The sequence below is a fragment of the Lepidothrix coronata genome, unplaced genomic scaffold (assembly GCF_001604755.1).
Source record: "Lepidothrix coronata isolate B3197 unplaced genomic scaffold, Lepidothrix_coronata-1.0 Scaffold29, whole genome shotgun sequence".
In the NCBI taxonomy this organism is placed as follows: Eukaryota; Metazoa; Chordata; class Aves; order Passeriformes; family Pipridae; genus Lepidothrix; species Lepidothrix coronata.
The window spans coordinates 2,927,305-2,942,181 of NW_016690209.1; the positions used below are offsets into that span (position 1 = coordinate 2,927,305).

A 14,877-nucleotide genomic window follows, 5' to 3' on the forward strand; every position below is an offset into this window, starting at 1 on the left:
TTTAAATATAAAAGAATTAAACATTTTGATTTTTTAAATTATTTAATTATAATACGAGTTTTTAAGTACTATCTCCTTATCATGAGTGTTCACTTGATGAAACATTTTTTCCATTTACTGGAAAAAAAAGTTTGATTGGACAATCAAGGCCAATTTTTCAGAAATCACACGTAGTAATTTTGTCTTCTAACTGCATCCTTAGTCTTCAAATACTCTTGTCTTTGCCTGTGTGGACTGTGTGTGCTGGCAGGCAAATCTGAATTTACAACCACATTTAAATAACGTTTGTGACTAAAGCACCTGGAAAATCTAACCTATTGTAAGTATATGTATGTATCCAATCTAACCTATTTTAAGTATGTACTATGAACTATTGTGACTGTATTCTATGTAACTGTATAATCTAATCAATGTGTAACACTCATAATCTGAATTCAGTGATTCTGAGATGAACCACTATATATATTTTTAAAGTTTTTGAAGCAGATGAAACCGAGTTTCACTTGTCTCATATCCACTGGTCAACGAGGGCTTTCACCTGGTGTCACTCCAATCCCGATCTCCCAGTAGGCTCCACAAGTTCCCTAGCACAAGCTTCCGGACAAATACTTTGGGTACAAGTTATTCACATTTCCATTCTAAGGCTTGCTATAAGCAGATAGGTGTGCTTTTGGTTAGGGATCAGTTTGATATATCTCAGTGTGGCAAATATATATGGTGCAAGAAAAAGGCAGGCAGTGACGAAGAGGGAGGGACAGAGGGAGGGAAGGGAATTGAGACTTTATAGAACTCAGTCTGCAGAACTGGTGGAACAACAAGGAAGATCACCTTTTCCAAGATCCAGTGCCTTCTTTTTGATAGACAAGCTGATAAATCAGCTCAGAAATGCCGACAATAACTCAAGCTTTTGTAGTCCTGATAATTTTTTTGTTAATTGTTCAGTTTTTCAAACTGCGGAAGGCTTGCAAGCAATTCCCTCCTGGACCCACTCCTCTCCCATTGCTTGGAAACTTGGTGCACCTGAACTTTCAGTTTCACCGGGATCTTCTGATGGAGGTATTTCTTTTAAGATGCTATTAATTGGTCATTTTTAGTCACAGATTTAAAAAGACTTATATGTTATTAATCAAACTGAAGCTTTTAAGTCTTAGAAAGTTACAGACAAGGTATGGACATAGAAAGATCAACTTGATTCCTATATTTGGGTCACCTTCTTATGTAGAATATGTCATCTTCATGAGAATCCTAATGTTCTTAAGAATCAAGTAAACTTGGGGACAGGGTTTCTGACTTGTTATTAAAATTGGGAAATACCAGTTCTCTAAAATATGTTTCTGCACTGCTGATAAGTCCCTATGTGATATTTTTAAAAATTCTGACTGGCATTGCCTAATTTGATCACAAAGGGGTAATATGTTGAATGTCTATGTATGCTTATAGTACAGGAAGGGCATTCACTCCCCATCTTCCTGCACCTCCTGAAAGCTATCTGTTTGCCACTTGTTTTCAGTGACAGCTGCAGTAATTCTTCTAATGGTTTACAGAAGACCTCTAATTCAGGTGTATGCCTAGGACAGCACACACGGATCACTGAGTGCAGAGCAGACTTAGACAGGCAGTGATGCTCTAAGAGGGAGAGGAAAGCTGGAATTTAAAGAATTATTAGGAGAAGCAAGTGACTGGTGTGATCAGCTGGATGTAATTCTAGTGGCACCTTAGACACTGTGAACCATCTCTTTTGTATCATTGTGGGTGTGCTGGAGCAGAATCCCATACTTGTACAAAGGTTTTTCCATGAATGATTGGATTTCCTCTATCATACACCCATCTGCTGTGTCCAATGGTGAGTGCTCTCCTCAGTGCTGTGACGAAACCCTGGACTCGGCTGCAGCCTGCTGGCACTTCATAGCTGTTGACTAGTTTCTGGCTCCATGTCCTCTCCTGGAGCACACAGATAGTGCAGGTTTAATCAGTTGGTTTCCTTTTGCAAAGGAAGGGACCACTGGAGGCACAGAGCCCCAGAGCCGTGCAGAGTGTGGCTGTTCAGATCAACAAGGTTCAAATGTTGAGGGATGTGATGCAACATAAAGCACAAAGTTTTCTTTCTCTTGCTGCAGTGTTGCTGCAGGCTATGCTTTAAAAAGAAAATCGCTTTCACCAGAGTAAATAAAATTGGCTGCTGAAAGCATTGTTCTCAGCAAAACAACAGTCTCTTTCTGCTTCTATCTACAATTATATGCACGGGGATGACATTTTCAGCACAAAACTGTCCATTGGTGAATAACTGGTGCAGTGTCTGTTTGAGATGTATATATGGGACTTCATCTGTTCTTTCCTGGTACCTTTTCCACTTACAGCTGGCAAAAACTCATGGTAACATATATACTTTGTGGTTTGGGTGGACCCCAGTGATCATACTGAATGGATTTCAAGCAGTGAAGGATGGCATGACCACGCACCCTGAAGATGTTTCTGGGCGGATGGTGTCGCCTTTCTTCAGGGCAATGGCCAAAGGAAAAGGTGAGATTTTCCTGCCACAAATAGCGCACAGGAATGTTGACTTGGCAAATTATTCTGCTCTCCTGTTCAGAATGATCTTCCATCAGATACAGTCCAAGTCCTCCATTACTTCTTGAGAATAACTTACTATTTGGTGTGATGCTTTTTGTACTGAGTTTTCCCAATCCTGGGAAACACTCCAGGTTGTTTCTAAGCGACCTTTTCACGGTATTCAAGATGTGTGTATGTGATCCAGCTCAGAACTCAGCAATCTTGCCCTCATCACAGACTAATCCATTGTTCTGCATACGATTTTGCTGTACATCATGCGAATGCAACACTTGTTTGGTAACTGTATACATTATAGTTGCCAAATATTTTCCATCATGAGCAAGAGACCTATAAAACCCTCTTTCAGAATTCGCATTGCTGTATTTGCAGACACTCCTAAACATTTTTTGAATATCCTTTGACTATGAGAGTGCCTCTGACACAGGAAAACTCAGTTCTTCTTGGTGTATTCCATCAGTTTGCAGTTTTTTCCCTTCCCTTCCCTGCATTTGCTATACTCAAGCAGACACAGGTTGTTTAAAGGTAGGTAAAGCTTCACCATCACAGCTCTTCAGGTGACCACAAGTGCAATTTAACAATTAGTGGAGTGTTCTCTCTTCCACAGGAGAAACAGAGCCCAAATGTCACTTTTCCTTCACCTTCATCACTTCAACCTACAACCATCACATTAATTGATCTACACCTTCATAAACGTACCCTGCCCTGTACTCCACTCTGTGGAAATCCATCCAGTTACTCCTGTCCTGAGCACGATCACTTGACTATGGCTAAGGCAGATTTCCTAAAAAGGCATCTTAAGGTATTCTTTTTTTTTTTCAAGACATCAAGAAATGGAGTAGTCAGAAAATCCTTAGACTGCTCTTTTCAGTTGTGAACTACAATCAATATTAAGATGATGTGGCCTAGTTATAGTTTGGGTATGCTTGGCTACGATTTCTGTTTACCAATAATTTCACCTAAAGATATTTGTATCACAGTATATTCCCTGCTTTATTCCAATCATTTTATAATATATATTTAAATGAATCATGCATGTCTGTGGCAAATATTAATATGCCAGGGAATACCCTCAGGTATTATATTGGCAACTGGTCGCTCCTGGAAGCAACAGAGACGCTTTGGAATAATGACTCTACGCAGTTTGGGAATGGGGAAAAAAGGCCTGGAGCATCGAGTGCAAGAGGAGGCCTCTCACCTGGTGGAGTTTTTTATGAACCTAAAAGGTAACTGTCTGCTAAGAAACCAAGCACTTTTCAGTCTGGATCTTCAGTATGCAAACTTACCTACCCCTTCTACGGTCCAGGTTAGATCCACAGTGGTGTATCCAAACTTACTAAAGCCTAAGAGCAGATAGAGCATAGAATCAGAAACGGGAATTTCTTTCTAAAATAGCTATTCATAAACCTAGTGAAGTTGTGAACTTCTGAGATTCCACCTCCATGGGCTGACTGTTTGTCTATAACATGATTGTACAACGACAGGATGCCACTGAATTGCACAGCCAAGCCATCCCCGGGCTGCCTGCAACAGGTAACTGAAGAGTATTGCAGAGCTTGGTAATTTCAATGACATTGGGTGCCATTGATATTTTAGTCTGTCTGGCTTAGTAACTACTGGCAAGAGAATCGAAGAAAGTAGGAGGTGGGAGGGAACTTCAGTGGATTATCAGGTTAATCCTAGAGTCCAAGCCAGGATCATTTCTACCCAAATTACTTCCTATGGATATCTGCCTCATAACTTTAAAAAAATTATCAGACAGAGATATGATAATCTACTGCTCACAGTTGAGGCTGTAATAGTTTCATTATGTATACTTTGCAGGTTCCTGTCCAACTATTCTTCTTCTTAAACCTTCCCAAGTTCATTCAGTCTTTCCTCCTAAGTAATTATTTTACATTTTTGAATGTCTGTCACTGAATTCCTGCAGTTATCTCGAGTGACATTTCTTCCTTCTCACTCGGTGACTTGTCTTCCTCCAGACAACTGAGGACAGCAGATTTGATATGAGATCCTGGAACAGATCTTAGTTGTACAATATTATTTCACAGAAAGGGGTTTGAGATTGTTTTAGAGGAAACAGTTTAACAGTGTCCTTTGCTCTAAGGCTATGTTTTATTTTCATTAATTCATATTAGTGCCAAATATCTGTCCCCATTCATGCCCCAGCTGTATAAAGAGAACATTTTATGTAATCTCTAAAAACACTTTGTCCTATCTGTATAAGGAACACTTGAAGAAAACACTTCTGTTTTCTGAATATCTGTTACTGTGTTTGCAGGAAGACCTGTGGATCCTTCTTTCCCTCTTTTCCATTCTATTTCAAATGTGATTTGTGCTCTAGTTTTTGGATATCACTTCTCTGATGAGGACAAAACCTTCCATGAAATGATCCATGCCACAGAGAATTTATTCAAATTTGCAGGCAGCTTTCTTCATCAGGTGAGTAAATGATATGCTGTTTTTTTCTGAAATAGGTAGAAAATGAAAGAGTAGATACAAAAATGGCTCTTCACTAAATACAGAGCTACAAGCAAATGCAAGTTGGGAGAGAAGTGGTGTCCTGGGGACCTTATTACTGCCTCCTTGGCATGAGGACATTTTTAAGAACTCTCTTGTTTCTTTGCAAGTTTAGGGGTTGACTCTCTGTTGACTCCTGGTTTTTAAGTCCTTCAGCATTTCTAAGACAACAGAAACCTTTAAATCTAATTTGAGACTGGAGTTTGTAATAAATATGAACTCTGCAGTGCTTCTCCTCCCACCTCTACTTACTTCTGTCCTCCAAAAATTGGTATCATTGAATTCACTGTTCTGCTTTTTACTACTCTGCAAATTGTATGCTAAAAATTTTCTTTGCTTTTTCCTCCCTCACAAATAATAAAATATTCATTATGAATTTTCCCCTTACTTCATAATAGCTCTGAATTCACACATTGCAAAAACAATACATACATTCTCTGACAGCCTCACGATTCAAGTTCTGTCAAAGATTTTTTGGTAGGTACTTCCCACAACATACCATATAGGGCAACTTTGCACTTGAAGGGTCTTGAAGCGCACTTGAAGTTTTCCCCATGAATTAGACTTTGTGGTTTAGACCCTTAAAGATGGTCAAGCTGCATGTAATGGGGAATGTGGACGGCCAGGCAAATTACATTGACATTTGAATTTTACAGAATAAGGCAAACTAAAATGCTGTTGTGGTAGTAAAGCTTTTCTGCAAATCTTAGGGGCATGAGCAGAGTGTCGTCAGAACTGCCTTGACCCCTGGGATTGTGTCAAATCACTAGTAAAGTTTTACTACATGATGGCAAAAACCTGCTCAAAGCAATACTAATTTGTTTATTCTGCTATCAACATTTCCAGGCAGGACAATTCAGCCTTTTGGTGTTTCTAAAAGTAGCTTTGTTAGTGACAGAGAATTCACACTACCTCTGGTGTGTCACTCCTGCAGATGTACGAAATCCTCCCTTGGCTGATGTGCCGTCTCCCTGGGCCTCATAAGAAGGCATTGGCTTGCTATGATGTCCTGAGTTCTTTTGCAAGAAAGGAGGTCAGAAGACATGTGGAGAGAGGGATACCAGCTGAGCCACAGGATTTCATTGACTTTTACCTGGCTGAGATGGAGAAAGTAAGTGTTTGTTCTGTGTGATCACACATTTATGGGGTATAAGGCCCAGTATGTCAGGGGGTGAACTTATGAGCTATCATCTGCTTTCCATAAATATCCATGTGCATACTTCAATCCTATAGTAAATATGAGACAGTTTATTCCTGTAGGTTACATAAGTTTGGTAGAAACCACCTCATCTTCTATAGCAAGGCAACTCATGTGTACAATGGATTTAAATATGCATACGCAGGTAATAGCCCTGAAACAGAGGACAACATTTCCTTGGGATTCAATGTGTGCTCTAACACTGGCAGTCCTTGTGCCATATAACTGTATGGTTCCTCCCTTGTCAGGGAATCATTATCCCTGTGTTACCTCTAATTTCCCCACAGTTTGAGGCGTGGTTGGCTTGGCACCTATATTATAATTGGATATCCTAGGAAACAATTTCACAAACAGGGCCATAATAAGCATTAATCTTCTTCCCTGCCCAGGCTAATGTTTTCCATAGTAGGAAGTGGCTCATGAGCCAGAGAGGCTCTGCTAAGAGTACCAGAGTTTCTGCTTCAAACTTTGTCATTTTGGGGTACTTTTGGGAAGTAAAAGAAGCATCTCTTTCCTAGGGTAGATGAAGTTTATGTAGCTTCTACATCTGGTCATAAGCTTTCAGCTAACCAGGCTGCCATGTCCTCACAGTGTTGGCTCAGAGGCTCTGAAAGGAGCTGATGCATCATCTTACATTTTATATCTGAATTGACTATGACAAGATTTGCTAAAATAAGCATTTTAGAGGCAAAGATGCAACTTCCTCTGGTGTCAGGGGTGCGATTTATTGCAGTATTTATTGCATTATTTTAAAATGTTTTGCCTAATTTTTTTTCTCTAAAATATTTTTATTTTACTCCCTTATTATTCAGCAGAAAATACCTCTCCCCCCAGTTCACATTTATCCTGAACTCAGAAAAGAAATTACTTTCAAGGTGTTCTCTTAAGATTCTTTTATTCAGATGGAATTTCCTTTGGTATTTTCTAGCACCATTTGTTAGCATATTGGAGACCAAGGCCTGAAGAGTGGCATGCTGTAGGGCATTTGTATAGAAGCACACTCTAACTGCAAAACTTGTACTGTGCTTTAAAGTTTTCATGATTAAGTCATCAGACATAGAATTGTCTTTTTTAAATGAAAGAATATTCCACCTCATGAAAGACAGCAAGGTAGACTTACCATGTCTATCTGGGAAACTACTAAACTACTGATCAAAAACTGTAATTTTGACTATTCTTTGTGCACATGCTGGCTGTGGAAATAAGGACTCTCACACAGAGGGCATACAAATTGACCTAACTTTTATGCTTTAACTTCAACTTTTTATCATCATCTGCAGTCAAAAGAGGGGGTCAAGCCCAAGTATGATGAAGACAATTTGGTCCATGTCATAAATGATCTTTTCCTCGGTGGATCAGAGACCTCAAGCACAACATTGTACTGGGGACTGCTCTATATGGTTGTGAATCCAGATATCCAAGGTGAGAGGGATTCTTGTTGTGAAATGCTGTGGGTACTACAAATGTTAATGATGGCTGAATAAGATGAGCTACAGCGTGGGTGGCTCTCACTCTCTGAAAACTCAAAGAATGGCAGCAGAGAAAAAAATCAGGGACCCATTCTGTGACCTGACCAAGTCAAGTGGCTGAAGGCACTTGCAGTGAGACCAAAGTTAGCTCTTGGCAGTGACAAGTCAGCGAGGTGCTCTGTGTAGAGAGTTTGCAGGTGACTGATGGCAGCAGGTACAGAGATCAAAGCTCTGAATCCCGTCTGCACCTGACACCATTCAGGTATGAGGAATGCTAACATATCTTTGTGGTGTTTGCCATACAGTCTCATCTCATATTTATGGCAGCTTATGTTCACTGCCTCTCCTGTGAGGCAGCAAACCCAACTCTCCTTGCTGAGCACACCAGTGCTCTTCACAAACCACTGGACCCCTTACATCCCTCCAGTGTGTTCCTGGACTACACTGTTGGTGGGTTTTTCCTGTATATTTTTATTATCTTATGTTAAACTCAGGCATTAAAACATATTAAATCACAAATTATAGACCTAATGTAATATGTTGAAAGAATATATTTTCCTGTTGCTCTAAGAGACCAGTTAAAATATTTTATACATTTTCTCATCTGAAGTTGTGAATATTTCTCCACAGAGAAAGTGCAGAAGGAGCTGGATGCTGTTCTGGGTCCTTCCCAGTTAATTTGCTATGAGGACCGGAGAAAACTGCCCTACACAAATGCTGTGGTCCATGAGATTCAGCGCTTCAGCAACATTGTCTTTGTGGGCCTGCCCAGGCTGTGTGTGAGGAACACAACACTGCTAGGATTCCCTGTCAAAAGGGTACAGACATATTTTCAGCTTCTGTTCTTTCTTCAGCAGAGAGGCATTTATTTATCTTTCATTTCAGTTTCGTCACCCATTTTCAGTCTATAAACTATTCTCCATTTAACTCAGGAATGTGGTGCCTGGGGAAGGGTTACTATTTGTGGCTACACAAATTAGTCCTTTACTCAATGTGTAGGTGCTCAGACAGCTGATAAGGCCTCTACCAGGGAAGCCTTGAGCTCCTGCCCATCATCACAACTGCAGACACCAGCTCTGCTTGGCTGAGGATGGACTGGGAGGATAAATTGTTTTGCCAAAGCACTGGTCAAGAGACCTCTGCTCAACTTGGCACTTGTCCAAATGGCAACAAGCAGGTTTTTTCCATCAGGCAGAAACTGATGAGTGACAGGCCAGTAGCTGGAATGGAATCAACAGTTTCTTCTTTGCAGGGCACCATCGTTATACCAAATATAGGATCTGTTCTGTACGACCCTGAGCAATGGGAGACACCTCGACAGTTCAACCCTGGCCATTTTCTGGATAAAGAAGGAAACTTTATCCCTCGAGAAGCTTTCTTACCATTCTCAGCAGGTAAACGCATTGGTAGTTTGAACTGACCCAATAGATAAAATGAGGAATATAGAAGTGTGAGATTATGGTATTTCTTCAGATAACATCTTCTATCTCTGCTGTTTGCTGCTTTTAAAGAACAGTACTGGCTTGTTTCTGCCAAGCAAGAGGCTTCTGTGCCATCAGACCCCAAACTGTCCTTAGGACTCTGTGGTGGGAATCCCACTCAAACTGGGCTGGTTGAATGCTGCAGTCATACACAGGTTTTGTCTGTAGTATTCTTTATACGTAGTTACATTCCTGAGAAGCAATGTGCCTTGTTTGTACTGGAGTTACTTGCAATCCCTTTTAAAGGATCAAGATGAAAGAAAAACAGAATGCATCCTGATAAACAAAAGATTAAGTTCTTTCTTACAGAACTGAAAACCCAGTTGCCAAAGAAGGAAATAAGATAGCAATGCACACACAGTTAGCAATCACACATAGCAGGAAGGTTCCTATTAATGGTTTTGTTTTAGTTTCTCTGTTGATACAACAGACCAGTCACTTAGATGTCCATTCAGCAGTGGTTACTTAATGAAAATGGTATTTATTTCCTTTTATTTGTCTGCTAATCTGGAAATGTGAATGTATTATTCACCTGTTCTGCTCACACCATCGGTGCCAATGAAGAACCCTGGGAAAGGAATAGTTGGCCTCATGCTTTGCCTGTGAAGTGACCAAGCCTCTGTTCAACTGCAAATGCCAAGTAATTTTGATCCGCTGATGTTAACCCACTAAGAAAGCATGTGCAAGCAGCTGGCAGATTCTTTGTGTATGACCCTGGAGCTCAACATCTCCTGTAACAAGAAAATAATGTTCTATCAGGTCTAGAAAGAAATTATATTTGTACATTAGTGATTTTCATTGAAATTTTCTTTTGGTATCTCCTAAGCTATGACATTGGATCAGATCTTTCTGAGAAGGCATTCGCATAGTTTTAATTCTGTGGCTTTCATGATCCTGTCCTTAGACAACAAAAAAAACACCCTCTGCTTGCAACAAGAATGAACTAGATACTCACTATCCTTCCCCTCTTCCCTCTGCAGGACACCGTGTGTGTTTGGGGGAGCACCTAGCGAGGACCGAGCTCTTTATTTTCTTTGCCAACCTGCTGCGGGCTTTCACCTTCCAGCTCCCCGAGGGAGTGACAGAGATCAACACAGAGCCCATTTTGGGGGGTACCCTGCAGCCCCACCCATACAGGGTTTGTGCCATTCCACGCTAGGCTGCAGCAGTCACAGACCAGTACGAGACAGCCACCTTTACCTCTGTGAATTTCCTCTCAATGTATAAACCTCCTTCTACCAGCCAGGATATTGATATTAGTCTATCCCAGAGCTATTCAGAAAGTGGATGCAAGGCATGATCCAGACTGTCAGTACTTTTGGTCTGGTCTTTGTGAAAGTCACAGATATTCTCGCAATGATCTTAACCAATTTCTCCTGCCAGAGAGCAAGAGATGCCAGATGCTAAGGTTCCCAGCTGAAGCCAACATGCTGTGTCCCCTTGTCCTGGCCAAGCAAAACCATCCTCATGCTCAGTCCTCAGTAAAATTCAACAGAGGATCTCAGCAAGAGCTGAGTAGGTTCCATTCCTGTAAGTGGTCTGATAACCTCATGTAATTTGACTCTGAAAAACACCCTTTTAAAGCCCTGTTTTGGTTTTAGTGTCCTGAACTTAGACACTTTAATTTGTTGACACGTTGCAAATAAAAAAAACCAACAAAACCAAACCAATACCCAAATTCCAGGAAACACATTAGAATGTGGGTAATTCATGTTTGAATTTGATGTTAAGTATCTTCCACGCACAAGGTAAAAAGACTCATCCCAAAGTTGAAGAAAGAAACTTAAGTTTGGTGTTTACTAGCAATGTGAATGTGTGACTTTGCAGCCTGATCATGGTTATAATATACTGCCAAATGATTTGTTAGTTGTTTTGTTGTTTATTTTATTTCTAAGGATGTAGAAACATGCTCATTATCAATGCTGCTTGGAAGAGGTATAAATGTGAGATGAGAGAGTCACTTCGCCAGTGGGTTTCACTGGTAACTCCACAGCAGAGGAACATAGAGACTTTGGAAGGCAGCCTCTAGGGGCTATCTAAACACTCAGATATTCCTCATTTTCTCTGGGCTCTTTTCTTCTTTCATTACAACCCATACCACATTTCCTGCTCCCCATTCAATTTCTTTCTAATCCTCTTCCCCAGTTTCAGTTTCTGCTCCCACCTACCCTTTATCCCTATAAACTCTATTTCAAGATTCACCTTGATGTGATGACATCAAGATTCTGTCTCCTTTTTTCTGCACAAGTATTAGTCGAGGAATCCATCCTGAGCTGAAAACAATCACCAGTGTGTTTTCAGGAGGGAGTTTGGAAAATCTGATATATTTGTTCTTTATGGCTCCAGATCATGGAAAGAAGAGCACAATAACCATGGAGGGCACACTGTAAGTGACCTAATGTAAGAAAAGACATAAATGATGATGTGATGCAGGAATTCTAAAATATCTACTACTTAATGTAGCTGTTCATTGGCACTGATTCAGCTCAAGACCAAGACAGTTTGAGCATACAGCTGGAGGTGACAGCCAAATTCAACTGTAGCTTTGTTAAGGCAAGGTGCTGCAGAATTCTTGAATGCAAATCACTTTTGGAAAGGATTCAAATGTTGGAGTTGAGTAGAGCTGCCTGTAAACACTGCAGTAAACTTAGCATTGAATTTGTATTGAGGACCAAAAGTGCTTTTATGTTGGAATAGAAAGTATTTGTAATTAAATCACTGTGCTACATCTGAACTCCCTGAATTTAATAATGGATGAGAATGTTACTGCAAAAAAGTGAGAACTACTGAAAATCAGGCTGAGCCTAACCAGATCCTGGTGTGCCTTGTAGCTCTGGCTGTGGTCTGCTCCAGCACAACCCAGTATTGGCAGGCTTACTGGGCTGGAAGGGAAATTAGGGCGGCAATAGGTTTCACAAAAGCAATAGCTGTAATAAATAATCCAGCCTGTTACTCCACACAACATATCAAACAGGGTTCCAGGGCCTACACACTTCTGCTCAGCCTCCTTTCCACCTTTGTCTGCACTTATCCTCCACCCTGTCATCCCACACCTGCTCCTCTCCACTAACCCTGCTAGAGGTGGTGCCTCTCACTGCCTTGGCCCACTCCACTTGTCATCTTGCCACTCGCTGAAGAAGCTTAATCATAAGATGTGTGTGAAGCTGGTTGTGTTCAAGGGCTGGAACAGTAAATCCAGTGAGACTGTGCTCAGTCCTGTTGAGAGATGGCTTCCCCACGGCTCGGCAGGGCTCAGGAGCGGCACAAGGTGGACGAACTGGCAATGTACTGCCCATTTCAGCCACTCCAGGACCCAGTCCACCAGCCCCCTACAGTACAAAGAAGCACATTTGCTTTTGAAGAATCTACTAGAAAATCTGGGTGAAGAGCAGAAGATCCCCAGCTTTACCTTTGGCTGACTGAGTTTCCAGACAATCTGGCACAGTAGTTTCACTGTTCCTGACCAGTGGAGCCAGTTTGGTGTGCGCAGCCTCCTATATGGATTAGTCCACATGGGTCAAGCAGTGAGACAGTTTTCTGGGCTAGTGACCTACAGCACCAATTTACACCCATGTATTCCTGTAAAGATTTGAAGACAGATGATGGAGGAAGGCAAACAAACAGGAAATCTGATAAAATTAACTTTGCTCTTCCTCCACTCCTTTGGGAAGCTTGGGACTGTTTCTGATACAGAAAACAACACTCTTTCCCCTTCCAAAGATCCTTCTCTCAGTAACTGTCCAGGGTTACAGACCTCCAGCTCCTGGACTGACTGACCTCTGGCAGTGGAGAAATTTGCAGGTTATAGGGAAAGAGCTGAAGTGATCCCAGGGCACTGGTTTGATGACAGGGATGGCAGCAGTTACTTCTGGTTGGCCCGGATGGTCAGTTACTCAACTGACTTCCCTAGTTCCCTGTCCACAGCCCTTCCCATTCCCTTCTGGCCCCTTCAAGTGCTGCTTTCCCTCCTGTCCACCATCTGTCATCACTTGGTCGCCCACCGGTTACAGCCCGACGGCACGTGTCTGCCTTACGCCATCCAAGAGCTGCCAGGCTGAAAGGTGTACGCCCTGCTGCTGATGGCTGAGTGGTGTAACAACTCCTTTAATTATAGAGATTAACCTTCCCATCACATCTTTTTTTTATTTTATAACCAGTGTCAGACACAGCCTCAGGTCTCTGAGTTGAGGTAGAACTGTCATCCTTAATAATACAGTTTGGAAGGTTTTGAAATTAGGTCGTAGGTTGTCTATTCCAGAGAAAGATGTGCAAATGGGTGTATTACTTTTTAAAGCACTGTGATTCCTTCGGGGAAAAGTGAGTTCATGTCACAGATCTGCAGAAGTGTTGCTTTGTTTCATATTTGCAGGATAGCAGGAGTGTGCCAATCCAGAAAACCTAAAATATTCCATGTTGCTGGATATGAGAGAGCTGCCTAACATTACATGGTGGTCACTCAGCTCTGCTAAGTTACAGTTAAGGAAAATATTGGCAAGTTGTCAGACACCAGGATCCTCTGCTAATTTTTTCTTGTGTTTTTTTGTCTGTTTCATGATGGAGCTCTCCTGGGCAGCAATATTAGTGCCACAACCATAAGCAGGCTATGTGCCAAACTCTAGGGAAGCTATTTACCCTGGCAAAAGGAAAAAGCAGACACTGGAGACAAAGAGAGCCTTGTGCAAAAGTTTGTAGATTTTGCATCCACCCAAAGACTAAAAGCAAGAGTTGATTTTTTTTCTCTTCTCTTCAAACAAGTTGTTTGGGAAACAGGTTTGTGCCAAAGACCCAGGCTAAACTGTCCCTGTAGATGCTTCAGGGTATGACCCTGTGAATCTACAGCATGTAATGCGGGAACCTGACATTTATGGAATTAGATTTGGGGAAAAAAAATATTATCTGCTGCACCAGCATACACATTTGGGGAAACTATTTCTGTACTTTTGAGGAAGTCTAGAAACTCTTGGGCAAGCAGGAGGTGAGAGAACAGGAAAGGTTTGCTGTGTCTCCAGTGGAAGGGCTGGCACGTGTCAAACGCAACCAAAAGGGAGATGGGTCAGAAGAGCCAGAGGGGGTTGCACTGCACATGCCTTGTTGGTAAGATGTGCCTCATAATGGGATTTGTACTAACCATTTATTTCTGTTCAAAAAGCAGTTGGATAGATTTTCAGCAGGAAAATAACTTTAGGGTTGTTTGATACCAGTACAGTGTTTCTGGTTTGTCCTGTTCTCACAGACTTTTCTAACACATCTGCTATCATGTGCTGTCAGAAATGGAACAAGAGACTGGGTAAACTTTTTTCTGACACACTATGGCTGTGTGAAAGTTCTGTAACACTCAGAATCAAAGTAGTTTCATATTTATCTTCATCTTGAACATTTATTGTCATAATCTTACATTTTCCATTTGAACAATTTGCTCTTCTTTCAGAGAGTGCCCTGACCAAGTGCCTGCTGAGATATAACTTGGGAGACTAAAAAAAGATGCTCATCTAAGCAATTGTAATCCTGGAGTATGAGCCAAAATGCATTAATGTTATTCATTTGTCTTTGATTAAAAGTTTTGCCTCTGAAATTTTTCAAAGCTTAGTTTATTCATTTGCCAAATGTCTTCAGGTGAGAAAAAAAGCATTGTGAACAGAAA

The 14,877-nt window shown here is 41.2% G+C and overlaps 1 protein-coding gene across 1 annotated transcript; it reads left to right on the forward strand.

Annotated features, from left to right (window-relative positions):
* Nucleotides 1-885: 885 nt before the first annotated feature.
* LOC108495260 (cytochrome P450 2J6-like) lies at nt 886-11,346 on the forward strand. The gene is made up of 9 exons (XM_017810776.1): nt 886-1,056; nt 2,358-2,520; nt 3,645-3,794; nt 4,850-5,010; nt 6,023-6,199; nt 7,567-7,708; nt 8,386-8,573; nt 9,008-9,149; nt 10,217-11,346. The coding sequence occupies exons 1-9, from the start codon at nt 886-888 to the stop codon at nt 10,393-10,395; spliced, it is 1,473 nt and encodes a 490-aa protein (XP_017666265.1). The 3' UTR covers nt 10,396-11,346.
* Nucleotides 11,347-14,877: the final 3,531 nt, after the last annotated feature.